Genomic DNA, 25,267 nt, shown 5'->3' on the forward strand with positions numbered 1-25,267 from the left:
GGCCTAACTGAAGTTCTATACAGCTGCTGTCTGGTTGTTGTCACCCCTTTGGGAGCTTGCTGTGCGCAGATTGGCAACGTTGGGGTGAGGGAAGGAGATGACAAGAGGGTCCCTGTGCGGGAGAACGCCGTGTGTTAAGTGGGGAACACAGGGAAAATGGGAGCAGGAGAAGGCCACTCGGCCCCTCAAACCTGCCCCACCATTCAACATGATTGGCTGATCTGCCCCAGGCCCTCATCTCCTCTTCTGTCCCAGTTCCCCACAACCCTCAATTCCCCGATCTCTCCCTCCAACAACCCTCTGAGGGAGAGAATTCCAGAGTTTCAGCCCCCAACCCCCATGAGAAGTCCCCACAGATTGGAAGAACCACCCCCCTAACTCTGTAACTACGCCCCCCTCGTTGGAGACTCTGCCACATCTCCCCTGTTATAACCCCTCAGGAGCTGAGGTGGCCGGCATCCCCAAGAAGGCTGCCTCTCGATCCTCACCACTTGGCCGCCCAACCGGCGAAGACCAGCTCGGTCTCCGTGGAGGTGGGCCAGCCGTGGGGACAGGCCACCGACGGGACGCCCTGGCTGGGGCAGAGGGTGAGGGGCGTGGCGGGGCCTCGGGTGTGGGCGGGGCTCAGGGCCTCGGGAGTTAGGGCGGGGCTTGGGCCTTGGGCGGGCGGCTTGGGCCTCGGGTGGGCGGGGCTTAAGAACGGGCGCGGCTTGGGCCCCTCTGGTGGGTGGGGCTTGGCCCCTTGGGTGGGTGGGGCTTGAGCTTCGGGAGCGAGGGCGGGGCTTAGGCAGGGTGGGAGTGGCTTAGAATGGGCGGGGCTTGGCCCCTCAGGGCAGGCAGTTTGATGTGGGCGGGGCTGGGTCCCTCAGGGAAGGCGGGGCTTTGGTCCCTCGGGGAGGGCGGGGCTTTGGTCCCTCGGGGAGGGCGGGGCTTTGGATGAGCTGCACTGCTAGGAGGTTGGGGGGTTAAAATGGGGCTGGTCTTCCATCCAAGGCTTGGCCCTCCCAGGTCGATAAAAGCCTCTGAGGCAGGTTCTCCCTGGGCCAGTAGCTGATCAGGAGAACGTCACTTAACATAAAAGATTCCTCAAGTCGTCACTACATTGCTGTTTGACCATAAGACACGGGAGCAGAATTAGGCTATTCGGCCCATTTAGTCTGCCCCGCCATTCAATCACGGCTGATTTTTTTTTTCTCAACCCCATTCTCCCAGTAACCCTTAACCCCCTTACCAATCAAGAACCTATCAACCTCTGCGTTAAATACACCCAATGACATGGCCTCCACAGCCGACCATGGCAACAAATCCCACAGATTCACCGCCCCCTGGCTGAAGATATTCCTCCTCGTCTCAGTTCTAAAGGGACGTCCCTTCATTCTGAGGCTGTGCCCTCGGATCCTGGACTCTCCCACTGATGGGAACATCCTCTCCACGTCCACTGTATTCAGTAGGTTTCAATGAGATCCCCCCATCGTCCATCGAGTACAGGCCCAGAGACATCAAATGCTCCTCATACATTAACCCTTTCATGCCCGGGGTTGCACTTCCTCTGGACCCTCTCCATCCTCCCTTAGATACGGGGCCCAAAACTGCTCACGATACTCCAAATGCAGTCTGACCAACGCCTTATAAAGCCTCAGCATTACATCCTTGCTTTTCTATTCTAGTTCTCGTGAAAGGAATGCTAACATTGCATTTGCCTTCCTTACTACTGACTCAGCCTGCAAGTTAACCTTTAGGGGATCCTGCACTGGGACTCCCAAGTCCCTTTACACCTCCGATTTCCGAATTCTCTCCCCATTTAGAAAATAGCCTGCATCTTTATTCTTCCTCCCAAAGTGCATCACCCCACACTTCCTGACGCTGTATTCCATCCGCCACTTCTTTGCCCGGTCTCCCAAAGTCCTTTCGGCACGACCGCGGTCCTGCAGTTGGTGGGATCTTGCTGTGTGCACATTGGCCGCTCCGTTCCCCGCATTGGCCAAGACCCAGGGCGGGGGGGGGGGGGGGGGGGGGGGGGGGTGCGGAAAGCGGGAAGCGATCTAGAACCCAGTCCTGGGTTTTATCACCAAGCCTCTCCCTCCTTCAGAGGCCCGCCCATCCCATTAACCCCCAGTTGCCAGGGCGACAGGTGCCCCAGGAGCACCTCCGAGGCCTATCCCTTTTGGCAGCCTGAGGAGAGAGACCTCTCGGGCCAGGGAGGGGACATCCCACGCTGGAAGATGTGGGAAGTTACGACAATAACAAGAAACTGGCAGCTCGAGAGCATTTTTACAGATTCCCAAGCTGTTCTTGCTGCACAGGCCAAGTGGAGCTGCCAATGTCGAAATTATATAACCGGTTCTGGATGCACTCACTCAGAATTTTGCAGGCGGTTCCTTAAGACAAGCCAGCCTGCAGCCTAGGAGACAGGCAGACCGCACTGTTGACCCCAGAGAGAGCACTGTATCGAACCTCCACTTTCTTCCTGGCACTTTCCCCACAACAAGTTTCTAGAACGTTGAACAGTCCAGCACAGGAACAGGCCCTTCGGCCCACGATGTTGTGCTGAACTAATTAAACTGGTAATTAAATGCCTCACTAAAACTAATCTCTTCTTGCCTACCCAATGTCCAAATCCCTCCATTCCCTGCACATCCATGGGCCTGACTAAGAGCCTCTTAAACCCCTCTATCATATCTGCCTCCACCCCCACCCCTGGCAGCGCATTCCAGGCACCCACCGCTCTCGGTGTAAAAAAAACTTGCCCCACACATTTCCGTTAAACTCTCCCCCTCTCAACTTCAATGCACATCCTTTAGTACTTGATATTTCGACCCTGGGAAAAAAGATTCTGCCTACCCTTTCCCTCTCACCTTGAATAGTATGAAACATTTTGACCCTGGGAAATTATCTGTGCCTCTCATCGTCTTATAAGCCTCCATCAGGTCTCTCCTCAGCCTCTGCCGCTCCAGAGAAAACAACCCAAGTTTGTCCGACCTCTCCTTATAGCTCATGCCCTCTGATCCAGGCAGCATCCTGGCGAACCTCATCTGCACCCTCTCCAAAGCCTCCACGTCCTTCCTGTAATGGGGGCGACCAGAACGGAACGCAATACTCCAGATGCAGCCTGACTAGGGTTTTATAAGCTGCAGCACAACTTCCCGACTCTTGAACTCAGTACCTCGACTAATGAAGACAAGCTTGCCAAACACATACTTAATAATCTAACTTGGTTTTCTCTTTGAAACTTGCTGGCAAGTTGGTGCCCTGTAAGTCAAAGTTCAAGGGTGATAGGGTGATCTCCAAGACCGTGGTCACTCGAGCCCTACTGTCTTCTAGTCACGGATCAGAGAGCTGGTGGGGGGGGGGGGGGTGGGGAGGGCAGTGAGCAACAGGTCGACAGGGCAGCAGGGCAGCAGGTCAGCACAGGTGTAGGGGGAGCTTCACTGTGTCTCTGACCCCGGGAGTGTGTGATGGGACGGTGTAGAGGGAGCTTCACTCTGTGTCTGACCCCGGGAGTATGTGACAGGATGGTGCAGAGGGAGCTTCACCCTGTGTCTGACCCCAGGAGTGTGTGATGGGACGGTGCGGAGGGAGCTTCACTCTGTGTCTGACCCCGGGAGTGTGTGATGGGACGGTGTAGATGGAGCTTCACTGGAAGAAGTGCAAAACCAAAGTCCCACTCACCCCACACCACCAAAATCCGGCTCATCCGCTCAAACACTGCAGCCAGATTTCTGGGATCGCACCATGCACGGAAACCGGTTGCCCTGGCGACCAGACTGGCACCGCTGCAGCCTTCGCTCCAGCTCTCTGGATTTCTACTGCAACCAAGTTATGCGTCACCAGGAGAAGGGGAAAGAAAGAATCCCGGGATGATCCCACAGTATCATGCTCCCCAACCCGTCCCCCAGTGACAAGATACAGGGGCATTTATATACCCCCTTCCTCCTTGTGGTGGGATCATTCATCGGTGGGTCCTGAATCACACAGGCCTCGACACCGCTCTCCCCCTGAAGGACACCTATTTAATGTTAGCCATTACAGAAATTATAACCTTTTGTCTTGATTCACTAATTAACCGAATTCAAATCCCCGTAGAGCGTACAAACTACTCGATCAGTAGGAGTAGCCTCTCTGGAATCTGTCGCCAAGGACCCCCACCATCCGGGCCGTGCCACCTTCCTGCAGCTCCCGTCGGGCAGGAGGTACAGAAGCCTGAAGTCCCACACCACCAAGTTCAGGAACAGCGACTTCCCTTCAACCATTCGGTTCTTGAACCGACCTGCACAACCCTAATCACCACCTCAGCGACGGGACACTGCGGACTAGTACTGCCGTAGAACATTTCAGCACAGTGCAGGCCCTTCGGCCCACGATGTTGTGCCGACATTTTATCCTGCTCTAATGGCCATCTAACCCTTCCCTCCCACATAGCCTCCCATTTCTCTATCATTCATGTGGCTATCTATATGTCCCTAATGTATCTGCCCCCACCACCTCTGCCGGCAGTGCGTTCCACGCACCCACCGCTCCCTGTGTAAAAAGAACTTACCCCTGACATCCCCCTTATACCTTCCTCCAGTCACCTTAAAATTATGCCCCCTCACGTTAGCCACTGTCGCCCTGGGAAAAACTGCCCTGGTCTCGATTCTGATTGTGTCTTTGTATTTGCACAGTTTTTTTGTTTTAATTGTATGGTGTAATTTATGTTCTGTGTGTTGTCTGTACCTACGTTCCCGTGATGCCGCTGCAAGTGAGTTTTCCACCGTATCTGTACCTCACCGTACTTGTGTAAGTGCAAATAAACTTGAGAAGTAAAGGATTGCAGACACTGGAATCGGGATGAAAACCACGACGACGCTGGAGGAACTCGGCAGGCCAGGCAGCATCCGTGGAGAAAAAGCAGGCGGTCAACGTTTCGGGGTCGGGACCCTTCTTCGGGACCGAAGGCGGGAAAAGGGGGAAGCCCGATATACAGGAGGGAAAAGCAGAGCAGTGAGAGGTGGACGGGAGAGGGGAGGCGGGGTGGGCACGGGGCGGTGATGGGTAGATGCGGGTAGGAGACAGTGCTGGGCAGGTGCGGGGAGCAGATCCGCCGGGGGAAGGGTCAAAGGCAAGGGGAGAGAGGGGAAAAATGTAGGAAAAATAAAGAGGCTAGGAAAGGGAAGAAGAGAAGAACGCTAGTTTGGTGGGTGGGGGGGGGTGTGTGGGGAAGGGGGGGGTGGGGATTACTTAAAAGTGGGAGAATTCAATGTTCATGCCGTTAGGCTGCAAGGTTCCAAGACTGATGACGATAAACTTGACTTGAACTTAGGACTCAGATCATTGCTGATTTAATTGCAAATTCAACTCTGTTCTGGCCTGCCTGAGGTATCTCATGCTTATCAAATATCTGCCTATAAGAAGCAGGCCTTACAAAACTTATTGTATTCGCACAGAGGATCATAGATTCACACAGCACAGAAACAGGCCCTTTGGCTCAACTCGTCCATGCCGACCAAGATGCCTACGTGAGCCAGTCCCATTTGCCCGTGTTTGGCCCGTATCCCTCTAAACCTTTCCTATCCGCGTACCTGTCCAAGTGTCTTTTAAATGTTGTTAATGTACCTGCCTCTACCACTTCCTCTGGCAGCTCGTTCCACATACCAGCCACCCTCTGTGTGATTGGTTTATCATTGTCACATGTACCGAGATACAGTGAAAAGTTTTGTTTTGCATGCCATCCTCCAAACATCACCACATCGAGGTAGTACAAAGGGAAAAGCAATAACAGCATGCAGAATATAGTGTCATAGTTACAGAGAAGCAGTGCAGGCAGACAATAAGGTGCAAGGGCCACAACGAGGTAGATTCAAAGATCAAGGGTTCACCTTTATCGCACAAGAGGTCTCTTCAAGAGTCTGATAATGGCAGGGTAGAGGCTTGAGCCTGGTGGTACGTGTTTTGTACATTCTGCCCGATTCTGCTGGCACGGTAGTGTAGCGGTTAGCATAACGCTATTACGGCGCCAGCAACCCCGGGTCAATTCCCGCCGCTGTCTGTAAGGAACTTGTACGTTCTCCCCGTGTCTGCGTGGGTTTCCGCTGGGTGTTCCCGGTTTCCTCCCACATTCCAAAGACGTACGGGTTAGGAAGTTGTGGGCGTGCTATGTTGGCGCCGGAAGCGTGGCGACACTTGTGGGCTGCCCCCTGGAACACTCTACGCAAAAGATGCATTTCACTGTGTGTTTCGATGTACATGGGACTAATAAAGAAATCTTATCTTATTGGGGAGGGGGGGGTGGAGAAGAGAGAATGACCGGGGTGGGGAGGGGGTCCTCGCTTATGACAGCTGCTTTCCCGAGGCAGCGGGAAGTGTAGACAGAGTCAGTGGAGGGGAGTCTGGTCTGAGTGACAGACTGGGCTGCGTCCACAATATCTCGCAGTCCCGGGCAGAGCAGCTGCTGTACCAAACTGTGATGCGTCCAGATAGGACGCTTTCTATGGTGCATCTGTAAAAAAAAATCAGTGAGGGTCACCAGGGACGTGCCGAAAGCCTTCTGAGGAAGTAGAGGCGCTGGTGAAACACTTCCCTCCCTCAGGTCCGCTTTAAATCTTTCGCCTCTCATTTTAAACCTGTGCCTTCTAGATTTACATCCCTTTTCCCCTGGGAAACGGACGGTGACCATCCATCTTATCTATGCCTCCTCGTGGTTTTGTTATGCTATACAGATTGACATCTTGAAGCATTTTGACCAGTTTGATTCCTTATCTGGGTTGAATTAATTGACGTTAACCAACTGCAACTGCCATCGTCTAACAGTTTTAATTTTGCCTTCGTGTTGAAGGAAGGAAATTAGGGTTTCCCCACACCGATACAAGTAAACGCAATGATCAGCTGAACTATGAATAAAGGCTTATCATTGCCCAGATGGTTGGTGGGTCTGTGGAACGAGCTGCCAGAGGAAGTGGTGGAGGCGGGTCAGATTATAGCGTTTAGAAGACATTTGGACAGGGACAGCTTCCATCCAAGTCTGTCTTCACCATGCGTTGTATCAGGAAGGCCGACAGTATCGTCAGCTGTCACCAACCAGCTCCCCACCACCAACCCCCCCCCACCGCCCCGCCATTCCCTTGTCTCTCTTCTACCTCCTGGGAGAAGATACAGGAGCTCGAAAGCACAAGGTTTCCAGACTCAAGAACAGCTTCTTCCCCGCTGCTGTCTGACTTCTGAACCGGTCACCCGGTGGGGCTGCCACCGTCTTGGATGTTTAACCCTAACCTCTTTCGTTATTGTCACATTTCTGTTTGTATTTCCTCAGTGTGCACAACTAAACTTTGCACCATTCTGCTGTTTTGCCCTTGTCACTGTATTTATTATTACTGTGTGCACTGTTTACTCTTTTGAGCTTCACATGAGCAAGGAATTTCATTGCGCCCATGGAACACGGAACTGCACAGCACAGGAACAGGCCCTTCGGCCCACCATGTCTGTGCCGAACACAATGCTGAATTAAAGTAAATCCCTTCTCCCTGCACATTATCCATATGCCTCCCATTCCCTGCACATTCATGTGTCTGTCTAACAGCCTCGTAAACACCACGATTGTATCTGCCTCCACCCCCACCCCGGCAGCGCATTCCAGGCACCCGCCGCTCTCTGTGTAAAAAAAACTTGCGCCGCATGTAGTGGCTAGCGTAACGCTATTACAGCGCCAGAGACCCGGGTTCAATTCCGGCCGCTGTCTGTAAGGAGTCTGTACGTTCTCCCCGTGTCTGCGTGGGTTTCCTCCGGGTGCTCCGGTTTCCTCCCACGTTCCAAAGACGTACGGGTTAGGAAGTTGTGGGCATGCTGTGTTGCACTGGACACTTGCGGGCTGCCCCCAGAACACTCTACGCAAAAGATGCATTTCACTGTGTGTTTCGATGTACACGTGACTAATAAAGAAATCTTACTTGAACTTTCCCTCTCTCACCTTAAATGCATGTCGTTGAGTATTAGACATTTCCACCCTGGGAGAAAGGCTGACGGTCTACCCTATCTATGCCTCTCACAATTTTATAAACCTCCATCAGGTCTCCCCTCAGCCTCCGACACTCCAGAGAAAACAACCCAAGTTTGTCCAACCTCTCCTCATAGTTCATGCCCTCTAATCCAGGCAGCGTCCTGGTGAACCTCTTCTGCACCCTCTCCAAAGCCTCCACATCCTTCCTGTAATGGGGGTGACCAGAACTGCACACAGTGCTCCGAGTGTGGCCTGATCTAAGTTTTACACAGCTGCAGTGTGACTTCCGGACTCTTGTACTCAACGCCCCGACCAATGAAAGCAAGCATGTCGTACACCTTCTTGACCACCCTGTCTACTTGCTTGGCAACTGGTGTACATGAAAACAAACTAATCTGAATCAGAGGGATAAGGGGCCAAATGCAGGTGGATTAGCTTAGATAGGCACCTTGGTCGGCAGAGACGAGACGGGCCCATTTCTATGCCGCATTACTCTACAAATCTACACCCCTGTTCGAGATTCCAACTGTGCCTCTCGATCAATGGTTCTGATCCCCTCAAGACGTGATTACAGTGGAGAGGAAATTTACCAGGATGTCTCCGGGAGCTCGGAAGATAGGGGAAGCTCAACTGGGATACAGGTGACCAGCGGGTTACAAGGGAGGGGCCCTGCGTTCCCAGGAAACGGGCCACACTGCGATTTCCCATAACGCAAAGCTGGGTTGCATGTCAAGCAGCACCGGTACCAAAACAAAAATTAATGCGAGTAGGCTCTTTCCACCTAGATTAGGAGAGATAAGTACGAGAGGACATGGCTTTAGGGTGAAAGGGTAAAGGTTTAGGGGGAACATTAGAGGGAACTTCTTCACTCAAAGAGAGGTGGGAGTGTGGAACGGGCTGCCATCTGATGTGGTAAATGCGGGCTCACTCTTAACTTTTAAGAGTAAATTGGATAGATACACGGACGGGAAAGGTCTGGAGGGGTACGGGCTGGGGGCAGGTAAATGGGACTAGCAGAATAATGTTTTGGCACAGACTAGAAGGGCCGAATGGCCTGTTTTCTGTGCTATAGTGTTCTATGGTTTCTATGGATTTATTTACACATAACTTCAGCGAGGGTGATTTTTATTCCAAAATCTACAATTTTTAAGGTGGCGATTTGTGATCTCTGTAGGGGCAAAATCCCCGTTATGCGGTATGCTGGAGATGCCTCTATACCAGGCAAGCTTGGATGGTGTGCATTGCTCAGAGAAAGGGTCAAAGTCCAGGGGACAATCTCAATCGGAAATAGCATTGCTTCTCTCCTCTCTGCAATTTTAATGCAATTGCCCATTTAAGTCAAATTGACTATATTCCAAATTTCCAATCAAAAGCATTATACACACAGTGGCATTTTTAAAATACATTTTATATATTTGGAAAAACAAATATTTTCCACAGTTAGGTAAATGATGAGACCCATCCTTTTAAAAATGACTTAAGGTCATTTTGCATTTATTAAATTATTGATTGAAGGAATAGTCCACACAATTTAGCAGCAAAGTGATCCAAAGAACTTGGCCTCTTTTACTGTAATTGATTGTGGTCTGATCTTTGTTCACTTTGCTTGCTTTCTATGTGTACAGTCCAGTTTTTATTGTTGGATAGAAGTAACACACAGTGGCGCAGTGCCTCACAGCTCCAGAGGCCCCAGTTCGATCCTGGCCTCCAGTACTGTGTGTGGAGTCCGCACATACTCGCTGTTTCTCCCCCCACCCCCTCCTCCCCACCGGGTGCTCCGGTTCCCTCCCACATCCCAAAGACGCGTGGATTGGGTGGGTCAATTGGCTGCTGTAAACCACCCCTAGTGCGGGTGAGTGCTGGAATCTGAGAGGAGTTCACGAGAATGTGTGGAGAATAAAATGGCTTAGCACAAATGGGCGGTTATTGGTCGGCACAGACCCGGTGGGCCGAAGGGCCTGTTTCTGCGCTGCGTGACCCTGGGATTCTATGAAAATGTCTTCACCCAGAGAGTCTGGAACTCACTGCGCGAGAGGGTGGGAAGAGGCAGGACTCCACCCCACATCGGAGCAGGACTTGGGTGCGGACTGTACGGGAACAGGCCCCTCGGCCCACAATATCTGCAGAACCATAGAACACTACAGCACAGAAAACAGGCCATTCGGCCCTTCTAGTCTGTGCCGAAACTTTATTCCGCTAGTCCCACTGACCTGCACCCAGTCCATAACCCTCCAGATCTCTCCCGTCCGTGTATCTATCCAATTTGTTCTTAAGAGTGAGCCCGCATTTACCACGTCAGATGGCAGGTCGTTCCACACTCCCACCACTCTCTGAGTGAAGAAGTTCCCCCTAAACCTTTCCCCTTTCACCCTAAAGCCATGTCCTCTCGTACTTATCTCTCCTAATCTAGGTGGAAAGAGCCTACTTGCATTTACTCTGTTTATACCCCTCATAATTTTGTAAACCTCTATCAAATCTTCCCCTGTACTAAACATGATGCTGAATTAACCTAAATCCCTGCTGCCTGAATGTGATCCATACCCCACCATATTCATGTGTCTGTCTAACAGCCTCTTGTGCCTCTATTGTACCCGCCTCCACCACCTCTCCTGACAGCCCGTTCCAGGCATCTACCACTCTCTGGGTAATAAAACCTGCCCCGCACATCCCCTTTAAACTTTCCCCCTCTCACCTTCAATGCATGTCCTTTAATATTTGATATTTTGACCCTGGGAAAAAGATTCTGCCTTTCTACCCTACCTATGCCTCTCATAATTTTATAAACCTCTATCAGGTCTCCCCTCAGCCTCTGCCGCTCCGGAGAAAACGACACAAGTTTGTCCGACCTCTCCTTGTAGTGTAGCGGTCAGCGTAACGCTATCACAGCACCAGCGACCCGGGTTCAATTCCTGCCGCTGTCTGTAAGGAGTTTGTACATTCTCCCTGTGTCTGCGTGGGTTTCTTCCGGGTGCCCCGGTTTCCTCCCACGTTTCAAAGACGTACGGGTTAGGAAGTCATGGGCATGCTATGTTGGCGCCAGAAGCGTGGCGACACTTGCGGGCTGCCCTCAGAATATTCCACGCAAGAAAAGATGCATTTCACTGTGTGTTTCGACTAATGAAGAAATCTTATATATAGCACATGCTCTCTAATCCAGGCAGCATCCCAGTGAACCTCTTCTGCACCCTCTGCAAAGCCTCCGCACCCTTCCTGTAATGGGGCGACCAGAATTGAACGCAATAATCCAAGTGCGGCCTAGCCAGAGTTTTATACAGCTGCAACGTGACTTCCCGACTCTTGTACTCAATGCCCCGACCGATGAAGGCAAGCACGCCATACGCCTTCTTTTTACCACCCTATTTACTTGTGTAGTGTCCTTCGAAACTAGGGATGGGGGTTGGGTTGGATGCGCTCCATTCAATGGGCCGAATGGCCTCCCAACTTCATCGATGGGAATGATTCAGCCTCTCTGCCACCTCGCCCGCTTTGTAAACCATCAAACTACAGACAGGGCTGCACTTTGGAAGCGCCCGCAATCTCTCCCTCCGCGCGAACAAGTTCTCGGCGCACCTCCCTATCCCCAATAAACTCCGGAATAAGCAGAATGAAGCTGGCTCTTGTGAAGGGGCTCAAGGTTCACGAGTCCCGCACACGAGCGATCTCACCACCCCACTCCCACTGCTCCTCCTCTTCCTGTCGCCTTGGGTTGATAACGGGGGAGATTCACATGACGGGTTCTAAGTACACTCTCAGGATCAAACCTGCTGAAGGCAATCATTTGTCTGCTGACTAATCATCACAGAGTCACAAGTCATACAGCGCAGAAAGAGGCTCTTTGGCCCACCATGTGCTCCCAGTTGTCAACTCAGCCGGTTCCATCGCAGGCACAACCCTCCCCGCCATCGAGGACACCTTCAAGAGGCGGTGCCTCAAGGAGGCTGCACCCGTCATTAAGGACCCTCACCACCCCGGGACATGCCCTCTTCTCATTACTACCATCGGGGGAGGAGGTACAGGAGCCTGAAGATTTAATAATTCTTCCCCTCCGCCATCAGATTTCTGAACGGTCCATGAACACTACCTCGTTATCCCTTTATTTTTACAGTATTTACTTATTTTTGTAAAGTATAATTTTGTCTTTGCAAAACAACAAATTTCACGTCAAACAAGTCAGTGATAATAAATCTGATTCACCGGTCAGGGCAATGAGCAGAGAAGTTGGGAGGTTATGACACAGTTGTACAAGACGTCGGTGAGGTTGCATTTGGAAATATTGCATTCGGTTTTGGTCGCCCTGCTGTAGGAAAGATGCCCTTAAGCTGGAAGGAGCACAGAGGGAGATTTACGAGGATGCTGCTGGGACTCGAGGGACTGAGCTACGGAGGGAGGTTGAGCAGGTTGGGACTTTATTCATTCGAGTGTAGAAGAATGAGGGGTGATCTTATAGAGGTGTGTAAAATCACGAGGGGCATGGATAGGGTGAACGCACTCAGTCTTTTCCCCAGGATTGGGGAATTGAGAACGAGGGGGAATAGGTTTAAGGTGAGAGGGGAGAGATTTAACAAGATTTCTTTATTAGTCGCATGTACATCGAAACGCACAGTGAAATGCATCTTTTGCATCGAGTGTTCTGGGGGAAGCCCGCAAGTGTCGCCACGCTTCCGGCGCCAACATCGCACGCCCGCAACTTCCTAACCCGTACGTCTTTGGAATGTGGGAGGAAACCGGAGCACCCGGAGGAAACCCACGCAGACACGGGGAGAACGTACAAACTCCTTACAGACAGCGGCTGGAATTGAACCCGGGTCGCTGGCGCTGTAATAGCGTTACGCTAACCGCTGCACTACCGTGCCTGCCCCACACTAACTTTTTCACCCAGAGGGTGGTGAGTATATGGAACGAGCTGCCAGAGGAAGTGGGTGAGGCAGGTACATTAACAGCATGCTGGCCAGTGACCTCTGCACCCTCTCCTATACAACCTTCTGTCTGTCTGTCTGTCTGTCTGTCTCTCTCTTCCCGTCTGTCTGTCTGTCTCTCTCTTCCCATCTGTCTGTCTGTCTCTCTCTTCCCGTCTGTCTGTCTGTCTCTCACTGTCTCTCTCCCTCTCCGTCTCTCCCTCCCTCTCTCTGTCTCCCTCCCTCCCTCACCTCCCGTTTCTGGGTCTGAAACGTGGGACTCCATCTCACTCCGCCAGAATACAACCAGAGCCCTGGAGCCGAGTGCAGCACCTTTGGGTTACAGGGGAAAACAATAGCAGGGGAGTGGGATTGCTCTGTGAGCTGGCATATACTCGATAGACCGAATGGCTTCCATCTCTGTCACAAAGTGGGAATAATACCTGTACAGGGCAACTGAAAAGCAGGTTGTTGTTTGGATGGGGTTTACAGACCGTCACTGTATCAAGAGATCTGTGCGTTTTTACAGACCTTCCCAGGGTTACAGACACCTGACGTATGAACACCCAACGTATGGACACCCAGGTGAAGGAGACGGGGCTCCCGGGACATGGGCTGCAGTACTGGGACCCATGGGTGAAAGGGGAAAGGGGTTCCTGGACACGGGGTGGGGTGTTTCTGGGACTTACAGGTCAGGGGGACAGGGTATCAGAACCCATGGGTGAAGGGGACAGACGTCCCGGGACACCTGGTGGGGGTTCCAGGACCCATGGGTGCGGTTCGGGTTAACAGAAAGAACCAGCCCCATTCCCGCTTCCCCATTTCAACGGGACTTCCCCTCCCGGAACCAGCTCAGTTCCCCTTTGAAAATGAGGATCTGCTCCAAGCCAGGATGGCAGGGGCCCAGAGATCCAGTCCAGGAGCAGGGCCACGGCAACACGTCCGTCCCTACAGCGCACCACCCCCCTCCTCACCACACACACACACACACACACACACACACACACACACACACACACACACACACACACACACACAGCCAGCAGACAGGGTTCCTCAGGGAAGGTTCAGTGTCTCAACGTCTCCCAGCACTCCCTCAGGAGAGACATCTTCCCCGTCCCTTCACCCACAGCTGAGAACGTTGCATCAACGACTGTAGCCTTCCTTCTCCCTGTACTGCACCCACCGAGGATTATCATCAGATCTTTGGGAGTCTCTGTCAGTTTCTCCACCGTTCTGTCATCGTGCTTAATTGTCCCAGGGCACCTTTTTAATGTTAGATGCAGTTGGTGTCAGGAATACAAAATGGGCAGTGGTTTAACATTCACATGAGGAAACTACCCCACCTAATCAGCGAGATATTGTCAGGCATCATTTGGTTACAATTGTGGCTCGGGATCTTCTACTTTAAAGGATAAACAAATTTCATTGTTTTCTGTCAGTTAGACACATGACATCAGTGTTCAAACACAGGCACTCCCAGGGCGGGGATAGGGAGTTACTCAGAGTGAAACTCCCTCTACACTGTCCCATTGCACACTCCTGGGGTCAGACACAGGGTGAAGCTCCCTCTACACCGTCCCATCACACACTCCCGGGGTCAGACACAGGGTGAAGCTCCCTCTACACCGTCCCATCACACACTCCCGGGGTCAGACACAGGGTGAAGCTCCCTCTACACTGTCCCATCACACACTCCCGGGGTCAGACACATGGTGAAGCTCCCTCTACACCGTCCCATCACACACTCCTGGGGTCAGACACACGGTGAAGCTCCCTCTACACCGTCCCATCACACACTCCCGGGGTCAGACACACGGTGGAGCTCCCTCTACACCGTCCCATCACACACTCCCGGGGTCAGACACACGGTGAAGCTCCCTCTACACCGTCCCATCACACACTCCCGGGGTCAGACACACGGTGAAGCTCCCTCTACACCGTCCCATCACACACTCCCGGGGTCAGACACACAGCGAAGCTCCCTCTACACTGTCCTGACACACAGAGAGCAGGAACAGGCCTTTCGGCCCACAATGTCTGTGCCAAACACGATGCCAAATTAAACTAAATCTCTTCTCCCTGCACATGATCCATGTCACTCCGTTCCCTGCATATTCATGTGTCTGTCTAACACCCTCTTAAACCCCTCTATCGTATCTGCCTCCACCCCCACCCCTGGCAGCTCGTTCCAGGCACCCACCGCTCTCTGTGTAAAAAAAATTTGCCCCACACATCTCCTTTAAACATTCCCCCTCTCACCTTAAACGCACGCCCTCTGGTAATTGACATTTCTACCCTGGGAAAAAAGACTGACTGTCTACCCTATCTATGCCTCTCAGAAATTTATAGAATTATATCAGGTCTCCCCTCAGCCTCCGCCTTCCAGAGAAAACAACCCAAGTTTGTCCAACCTCTCCTTATAGCTCATACTCTCTAAACCAGGCAGCATCCTGGTAAATGGTAGTGTAGCGGTTAGCATAACGCTATTACAGCTCCAGTGACCTGGGTTCAATTCCAGCCGCTGTCTGTAAGGAGTTTGTACGTTCTCCCCGTGTCTGCGTAAGTTCCCTCCGGGTGCTCCGGTTTCCTCCCACTTTCCAAAGACGTATGGGTTAGGAAGTTGTGGGCGTGCTATGTTGGCGCCGGAAGCGTGGCGACACTTGCGGGCTGCCCCCAGAACACTCTACACAAAAGATGCATTTCACTGTGTGTTTGGATGTTCATGTGACTAATAAACAAGCATCTTATAAACCTCTTCTGCACCCTCTCCAAAGTCTCCACACCCTTCCTGTAATGGGGCGACCAGAACTGCACACAATACTCCAAGTGCAACCTAGCCAGAGTTTCATACAGCTGCAATGTGACTTCCGGACTCTTGTACTCAGTGCCCTGACCGATGAAGGCAAGCACACCGTATGCCTTCTTTACCACCCTATGCACGTGTGTGGCCACTTTCGGGGAGCTGTGGACTTGGACCCCAAGTTTCCTCTGCACATTAAAGATCCCTCTACAAACAAAATCATACTCCCAGTACATGGGTCAGACAGACAGCAGAGCTCCCTCTGCACCATCCCATTTCATACTCCCAGAGTCGGACACAGAATGAAGCTCCCTCTGCTCTGTCCCATCACACACTCCACAGTGAAGCTCCCCCTACACCGTCCCATCACACACTCCCGGGGCCAGACACAGGGTGAAGCTCCCTCCACACCGTCCCATCACACACTCCTGGGCTCAGACACAGAGCGAAGCTCCCTCCACACCGTCCCATCACACACTCCTGGGCTCAGACACAGAGCGAAGCTCCCTCCACACCGTCCCATCACACACTCCTGGGCTCAGACACAGAGCGAAGCTCCCTCCACAACGTCCCAACAGCTTGGTCAAAGGTGTAATGAGGATCAGCCTTAAGGGAGTGTCTTCAAAAGGGCGAGACGGAGAGGTGTCAGAGGGAGTTTCGGAGCTCAGAGCCCAGGCAGGTGTATGCACCATCAGGTGTGGGAGGGGTTCGGGACTTCCATAGAGTGAAGGAGAATTGTGCTGAAGGGTTAGACAGATGCAACAGATCGGCATCATCGTCCCACAGTCAGAAAGTCACGGGTGACAGGCGCAGAGGGCAAAACTCCCGGCTGACACCCATGTGCGTCCCATCCCTTGTGCCTTGTAGATGGGGGAAAAGGCCTTGGGGCGTCAGGAGGCGAGTCCCTCACCGCGGGATCTGGATAATGGTGACCCCTCCAGGATGTTGACGGTGGGGAGTCGGCGATGGTAATGCCATTGATCGTCAAGGGAAGATGGTTGGACTGCCTCTCGTTGGAGATAAGACCATTAGGTATGGGAGCAGAATCAGGCCATTCAGCCCATCAAGTGTGTTCTGCTCATGGCTGATTGTTTTTTTAAACCACATTCTTTTAAGATCAAGATTTCTTTATTAGTCACATGTACATCGAAACACACAGTGAAATGCATCTTTCGTGTAGAGTGTTCTGGGGGCAGCCCGCAAGCGTCGCCACGCTTCCGGCGCCAACATAGCACGCCCACAACTTCCTAACCCGTACGTCTTTGGAATGTGGGAGGAAACCGGAGCACCCGGAGGAAACCCACACAGACACAGAGGGGGAGAACGTACAAACTCCTCACAGACAGCGGCAGGAATTGAACCCAGGTCACCAGCGCAGTAATATAGTTATGCTAACTGCCACACTACCGTGCCTGCCCTGTAACCCTTAATCCCTTAACCAATCAAGAACTTATCGATCTCTGCCTTAAATACACCCAAGGACTTGGTCTCCACAGCCCTCTGAGGCAACGAATTCCACTGATTCACCCTGAAGATATTCCTCCTCATCTCAGTTCTGAAGGGACGTCCCTTCTTTCTGTGCCCTCGGATCCCGGACTCTCCCACTACTGAAGATGGCACTTCTGTGGTGTGAATGTTACTTGTCACTGAACAGTCCATGCCTGAATGTTGCCTGGATCATGGGCTGCCTCATCTATAAATGGAATCGAACGTTGTGCAACCATCAGTGAACTTCACCTTGCTACGATGGGAGGAAGGTCACTGATGAAGCAGTTGGAGATGGTTGGGCCCAGGACACTGCCCTGAGGAGCTCCAGGGGCTGGGATCGTTGACCTCCAAGGACCACAACCATCATCCTGTGCAGGGGATCCAACTCCCACTACACAACAGATGAAGGGTGTCCTCGGTGTGAAGATGGGACTTTATCTCCACAAGGAATCGGTAAATTGGTTTATCATTGTCACATGTACCGAGGTACAGTGAAAAACTTTGTTTTGCATGCCGTCCATACAGACCATTTCGCCATGAAAAACACAATGATGCTGGAGGAACTCAGCAGGCCAGGCAGCATCCGTGGGGAAAAGCGGGCGGTCAGTGTTTCAGGTCAGGACCCTACTTCAGGAGGGAAGATGGGAAGATCATTTCGCCACATCAGTGCATAGAGAAAAAAGCAAGCACAGAATGCAGAATAGTGTTACAGTTCCCCTCCATCGACTCTGTCTACACTTCCCGCTGCCTCGGGAAAGCAGCCGACATAATCAAGGAGCCCTCCCACCACAGTGGTTCTCCGTTCTCTCCCCCGCCCCTCCCATCGGGCAGAAGATGCAGCTTGAAAAAACATAACACCGGGCTCAAGGACAGCTTCTATCCCGCTGTTAACAGACTCTTGAACAGATCTCTCACACACTAAAAGATGAACACTTGACCTCACAACCTACCTCGTTGTGGCCTTGCACCTTATTGTCTGCCTGCACTGCACTTTCTCTGTAGCTGTAACACTATATTCTGCATTCTATTTTCCTTTTTTAACTACCTCGATGTACTGATGTACGGAATGATCTGTCTGGAGGGCACGCAGACAAAAGCTTTTCACTGTATCTCAGTACATGTGACAATAGTAAACCAATTACCAAAACCAGAGAAGGATTTACCAGACCAAGTGCTGGTAATTGGATCAGTATAATTGGAACTGGTTTATTACTGTCACTTGTACCGAGGTACAGTGAAAATCTTGTCTTGCATACCGATCGTACAGGTCAATTCATTACATAGTGCACCGAGGTAGTACAGGGTAAAACAATAACAGAATACAGAGTAAAGTGTCACAGCTACAGAGAAAGTGCAGTGCAGGCAGACAATAAGGTGCAAGGTCACAACAAGGTAGATTGTGAGGTCAAGAGTCCATCTTATCGTACTAGGGGACCGTTCAATAGTCTTATAACAGCGGGATAGAAGCTGTCCTTGAGCCTGGTGGTTCGTGCTTTCAGGCTTTTGTATCTTCTGCCTGGTGGGAGGGGGGAGAAGAGAGAATGTTCAGGGTGGGAGGGGTCTTTGATTATGCTGGCTGTTTTAACGAGGCAGCGGGAAGTATAGACAAGAGTCCACGGAGGGGAGACTGGGTTCCGTGATGCGCTGGGCTGTGTCCGCAACTCTCTGCATTTTGTCGTGGTCCCGGGCAGACCAGTTGCCATACCAAGCCGTGATGCATCCGGATAGGATGCTTTCTACGGTGAGTGTCAAAGGGGGACATGCCGAATTTCTTTAGCCTCCTGAGGAAGTAGGAGTGCTAGTGAGCTGTCTTGGCCATGGCATCTACATGGTTGGACCAGGGCAGGCTATTGGTGACGTTCACTCCTAGGAACTTAGATGGGTACACAATGGTTGGCATGGATACCGCGGGCCGAAGGGCCTCTTTCTGTGCTGTACGACCGTGATGACACACAGGAAGTAACGATCGTGGTCTCGTAGAAACACATCGGCTGCAATGGAGGTCATTCGGCCCATTGAATCCACACCAGCTCTCAGCCCCAACCTCCTGCGTGATGTCCTCTCTCCCAGCCCCCTTCGAGAGCCCTGACTGACCCCCACCTCTTCTGTTCCAGCCCACTTCCCAACCCAACGCCGTTCTCCATGTTAAAGCCCTTCCCCTCACATTTCTCCTCCCTCCCTGGTCCCTTTTTGCCCCCCGATCTGCAGGCCATCACCCCCTATCTACATTGGCACCCCGCCCCCTCCCTAGCGGGTGCACCTCCTCCGACACAAGGGAGTGGGAGCAGGAGGAGGCCACTCAGCCCCTCGAGCCTCCCCCACCATCCAACACGATCACGGCTGATCTGCCCCCAGGCACTTTATCAAATTGTGAGGGGGGGGGGCACGTTGATATTGTGGGGGGTCACGGTCTTTTTCCCCTAGGGTAGGGGAGTCCAAAACTTACAGGGCACGGGTTTAAGGGGAGAGGGGAGAGATTTAAAGGGGAGCGGAGGGGCAGGTTTTCCCACACAGAGGGTGAGGGGTGAATGCGTGAGGAGGTGGTAGCGGTGGGTAAAATTACAACATTTAAAAGACATCTGGTTTTACAGGGATATGGGCCAAACACAGGCAAATGGGACTAGCTCAGGGAGGCACGGACAAGATGGGCAGAAGGGCCTGTTTCCCAGCTGTACAACTCCACCACTGTTCAGTTCCGGTTCCCCATATCCCCCAATTCCTCTGTCTTTCCACCACAGAGACACAACAGCACAGAAACAGGCCTTTCGGCCCACTGTGTCCGGACTATCACCTCAACAGCCCACGTTTACGCCAATCCGACGCTAACCCATTTTACAGATCGTTTCATTAGACGTACAACGGCCTACCCTGGGGTATTTAATTCCAGTGACCCCCCCAACCCCACACCCACCCCACCAAGATCAAGAAATGTTCCGTTTTAAAGTGACTTGCCCTCTTTACCTTACACCAACTTATCTGAACAAGTGAAACCCCTCACCCCCTCAAGGAAAAATTAATGCATCCACACCACCACACCCACCCCACATCCCCACACCCCCACCACTACATCACCACCCCACACCTCCCCACCACACCACATACCCCCACCACTACACCACCCCACACCCCCACCACTACATCACCACCCCACACCTCCCCACCACACCACATACCCCCACCACTACACCACCCCACACCCCCACCACTACATCACCACCCCACACCTCCCCACCACACCACATACCCCCACCACTACACCACCCCACACCCCCACCACTACATCACCACCCCACACCTCCCCACCACACCACATACCCCCACCACTACACCACCCCACACCTCCCCACCACACCACATACCCCCACCACTACACCACCCCACATCTGCACACCCCCACCCCAGACCCCCACCACCCCACACTTCTCCACCACACCACGTACCCCCACCACTACACCACCCACACCCCCACCACCCCACACCTCCCCACCACACCACATACCCCCACCACTACACCACCCCACACCCCCACCACTACATCACCACCCCACACCTCCCCACCACACCACATACCCCCACCACTACATCACCACCCCACACCTCCCCACCACACCACATACCCCCACCACTACACCACCCCACATCTGCACACCCCCACCCCAGACCCCCACCACCCCACACTTCTCCACCACACCACGTACCCCCACCACTACACCACCCCACACCCCCACCACTACATCACCCCACACCTCCCCACCACACCACATACCCCCACCACTACACCACCCCACACCCCCACCCCCACACCACACACCCCCACCCCAGACCCCCACACCTCCCCACTACACTCCACACCTCCCCATCACACCACACACCCCCACCACTACACCCCCACCCCACACCTCCCCACCACACCACACACCCCCACCCCACGCCTCCCCACCACCCCACATACCACACTACCCCACCACCCCCACCCCCACAGAAGCCCAGGAAGCTGGCAGGGGCAGCAAAACATACAGAATACATCGACCCACGGCACAATCCAGGCCCTTCGGCCCACAAAGCTGTGCCGAACACGTCCCTACCCTAGAGACCCACAGCCCTCCTCTCTGACCCAAATGGCGAACATTTGACTTCCTTAAATAACACGCCCAAGCAAGAAGACAGCGGAATAAACACCAGCTCTCTCCCACAGCCCGACGCTCTCCAGCCACCTCGCAGCCCGAAAGGAAACCCAGCAAACCTCACCATTTCTTGGTGCACTCGACGGTCAGCTCCTGATACGAGGCGACAAACTGAAACTTAAACGCACGCTTGCCAACTCGTTGGAGCCTCTTCCACACCGAAGTCATCGCAGCCGAGCCGGGGGTAGGGTGGGGAAGGGGTGGTGGTGGTGGTGGTGGTGGTGGTGGTGGTGGTGGGGTGGGGGGGGGGGGGGTGGTGAAGAAGTTTGCTTCAGCAGAGGCAGAGTCAGCCTGTCACCGCCCGCAAGTTAAAGCCCCGCTCCGGTGCTCCGCTGCGGCAGAGGTTGCCCAGACGCGCTGGGTTAAAGTTAACAGAGAGTGAAACTTACAGAACTTCTCCCTCTGCCGGTTCAGGGACCCCCCCCCTACCCCGACCCCGACCCCGACCCCTGGGTGATGGGGCTCAGCCCACAGCCGGATCCCCTCTCCCCCGGGACCCCCAGACCCCAGACCCACGTGTGTTAACTGAATGACATCTGGACAGTCCGCCTGGAGCGCTGGGCGACGCCTCTCTCCCCCCCCCCCCCCCAACCAACACCACACAGCCCGTCTCTCCCTCCCAGTCCCGGCCGCTGCGTTTCGCCGAGTTTATTGTCGCGGCCGCGGGGTTTGTTGTTGAAACAGTCAGGCGGAGGGAACTGGCGGAGAATATGGACGGGGGGGGGGGGGAGAGGAAGGGGGGGGCGATGGGGTGGGGGTTGGGGGGGAGGAGGGGGGAAGGGGGGATGGGGAGGGAAAGTGGGGGGGAGGGGAGGGAAAGTGGGGGGGAGGGGGAGGGAAAGTGGGGGGGAGGGGGGAGGGAAAGTGGGGGGGAGGGGGAAGGGGGAGGGGGAAGGGGGAGGAGAGGGAGGGGGAGGGGGAGGAGGGGGGGGGAAAGTGGGGGGGAGGGGGGGGAAAGTGGGGGGGAGGGGGAGGGAAAGTGGGGGGGAAGGGGGAGGGGGAAGGGGGAGGGGGAGAGGGGGAAGGGGGGAGGGGGGGAAGGGGGGGAGGGGGGAGGGGAGGAGAGGGAGGGGGAGGGGGGAGGGGGAGGAGAGGGAGGGGGAGGGGGGGAGGAGGGGGGAAGGGGGGGGAGGAGGGGGGAGGGAGGAGGAGGGGAGGGGGAGGGGGAGGAGGGGGCGGGGGGAGGGGGGGGAGGGAGGAGGAGGGGGAGGGAAGGGGGAGGAGGGGGCGGGGGGAGGGAGGAGGGGGAGAAGGGGGAGGGGGGAGGAGGGGGAGGGGGAGGAGGGGGAAGGGGGGAGGGGGGAGGAGGGGGAGGGGGGGGAGGGGGAGGGGGGGGGAGGGGGGAGGAGGGGGAGGAGGGGGAAGAGGGGGGAGGGGGGGAGGAGAGGGGGGAGGGGGGAAGGAGAGGGGGGAGGAGGGGGGGAAGAGGGGGAGGGGGGAGAGGGAGGGGGGAAAGAGGGGGGAGAGGGAGGGGGGAGAGGGGGGAGAGGGAGGGAGGGGGAAGAGGGGGAGAGGGGGAAGAGGGGGAGAGGAGGAGGGGGGAAGAGGGTGGGAGGGGGAGGGGGAGGGAGGGGAGGGGGGGAGGAGGGAGGGGGAGGAGGGAGGAGGGGGAGGAGGGAGGGGGAGGAGGAGGAGGGGGAGGAGGAGGGGGAGGGAGGGAGGGTGGGAAGAGGGGGAGGGAGGAGGGGGGGAAGAGGGGGAGGGAGGGAGGAGGGAGGGGGGGAGGGAGGGAGGAGGGAAGAGGGGGAGGGAGGGAGGAGGGAAGAGGGGGTGGGAGGGGGGGGGGGAAGAGGGGGGGGAGGGAGGGGGAGGAGGGAGGGAGGGAAGAGGGAGGGGGGAGGAGTGAGGGAGGGAAGAGGGAGGGGGAGGAGGGAGGGAGGGGGGAGGAGGGAGGGGGGGAGGAGGGAGGGAGGGAAGAGGGAGGGGGAGGGAGGGGGGAGGGGAGGGGGAGGGAAGGGGGAGGGGGGGGAGGGTGGGGAGGGGGAGGAGGGAGGGGGGGAGGGAGGGAGGGGGGAGGGGGAGGGAGGGGGTGAGGGGGGAGAGGGAGGGAGGGGGAAGAGGGGGGAGAGGGGGGGAGAGGGAGGGAGAGGGAGGGAGGGGGGAGGAGGGGGAAGAGGGGGGAGGGGGGAGAGGGAGGGAGGGGGGGAGGGGGAGGGAGGGGAGGGGGAGAGGGAGGGAGGGGGGAGGGAGGGGGGGAGGAGGGGGAGGGAGAGGAGGGGGAGGGAAGGGGGGGAGGGAGGGAAGGGGGGAGGGAGGAGGGAAGGGGGGAAGGGGGAGGGAGGGAAGGGGGAGGGAGGGGGGAAGGGGGGAAGGGGGGAGGAGGGGAGGGGGGAAGGGGGAGGGAGGGGAAGGGGGAGGGGGAGGGAGGGGGGAGGAGGGGAGGGGAGGAGGGAGGGGGAGAAGGGAGGGGGGAAAGAGGGGGAGGGGAGGGGAAATGATGGGGGTGAGAGGGGGAGGGGGAAGGGGACGAGGGGAGGAGGGGGGAGGGGGAGGGGGGGAGGGGGAGAGGGAGGGGGGAAGGGGATGGGGTGTGGGAAGGGAGGGGAGGGGATGGGGAGGGAAGGGGGATGGGGGAGACTAGGGGGAGGATGAAGGGGAGGAGGGGGGAAGGGAGGGAGGGGTGAGGGGTGGAGAGGGACGGGGAGGAGGGAGGAGAGGGAGACTGGTAAAGAGTGAGAGGGAAAGAGAAAAACTCCCTGTCCCCCTCCCCCTCCCCCCTCCCCCCTCCCCCTCCCCTCCCCCCTCCCTCCGCCCTCCCCCCTCCCTCCCCCTCCCCCTTCCCTCCCCCTCCCCTCCCCCCTCCCTCCCCCCCTCCCCCTCCCTCCCCCCTCCCTCCCCCCCTCCCTCCCCCTCCCTCCCCCTCCCTCCCCCTCCCTCTGAGAGAGCTGGGTGCGAGGGAGAACCTGGTGGAGGGTCACGGAGTTGTCCAGCAGGGAAGCAGGTCCTTTGGCCCATCTGGTCCATGCTGACCACGATGCTCCACCCATGCCTGTCCCATTTGCCAGTGAGAGAGACAGAGAGCCTGGTAGAGAGAGAGTGGGAGAGCCAGACAAACCTGGGAGGGGGAGGGAGAGAGAGAGAGAGGGGGATGGAGAGAGGGGGAGGGGAGAGGGAGGGGGGGAGGGGAGAGGGAGAGGGAGGGGCATCAAGACGGTAATGAAAGTGGGAAAGAGAGGAAATGGGACGAGAAGGAACGTGGGGAGCGAGAGAGAGAGTCTCGCTGGCAGAAACAGATGGGGAGAGGGACTAAAGAGCAAAACAACATTTGAGAGTGCGGGGGTGGTGGTGGGGGCATGGGGAGAGAGAAGCCCCCGGGGGAGATTGTGTGGGTGGGGGGGGGGGTGAGGAATGATTCAGGGGTCTGTGGGAGTGAAGCAAAGAAAGAGCCAGGAAGTGGACCAGGAGGTCATTCAGCCCTTCAGCTCTCCTGCCCCCCCCCAGGTCTCACTGACCCCTCCCCTGACGCAGGTCCCGGAGGGGCCACCGCTGGTGGGGTTGGCTGGTTCCTGGTATAAGCCCTGCCGACCCTCAACCACTATCTACACCTATCCCATTTTAGTCTCCCCACATTCCCATCAACTACCCCTCCCCAGATTCTACCCCTCCCCCACAGTGGGGGAGGGGTGGGGACAATTAACCCACCAACCCTATGGGGGGGGAAAACCGGAGCCCTTGGGGGACACCCAAGTGTATACATGCACGCACGCACGCACGCGCACAGCGCCGGAAGTCGGGATCGAACCCTGGTCTCCGGAGCAGGGAGCCAGCAGCTCTACCCACCTGCCACTGTGAGCAGGTGAGCAGGTAAATATATCCCTCCTTGAATAAGGAGGCCAGGACCACACACGGTGCTCTTGATGTGGTCTCACTGACACTGTGTACAGGCGTGGTGAGACCTGCCTCATCTTACACCCCGAACAATAAGGGC

The 25,267-nt window shown here is 55.3% G+C and overlaps 1 protein-coding gene across 8 annotated transcripts in view; it reads right to left on the reverse strand.

The window, feature by feature from the left end:
- The window catches only part of LOC127587000 (EH domain-binding protein 1-like), a 78,646-nt gene extending 56,744 nt beyond the window's left edge, over positions 1-21,902 (reverse strand). For all 8 annotated transcript variants that reach the window (XM_052045089.1, XM_052045095.1, XM_052045093.1 and 5 more), the window contains exon 1: positions 21,404-21,902. In XM_052045089.1, coding sequence (XP_051901049.1) covers positions 21,404-21,507 — 104 coding nt within the window. In that variant the 5' untranslated portion in view covers positions 21,508-21,902. The remainder of the gene's footprint in view (positions 1-21,403) is intronic.
- Positions 21,903-25,267: the final 3,365 nt, after the last annotated feature.

The sequence above is a fragment of the Pristis pectinata genome, chromosome 38 (genome assembly GCF_009764475.1).
Source record: "Pristis pectinata isolate sPriPec2 chromosome 38, sPriPec2.1.pri, whole genome shotgun sequence".
Classification (NCBI taxonomy): Eukaryota; Metazoa; Chordata; class Chondrichthyes; order Rhinopristiformes; family Pristidae; genus Pristis; species Pristis pectinata.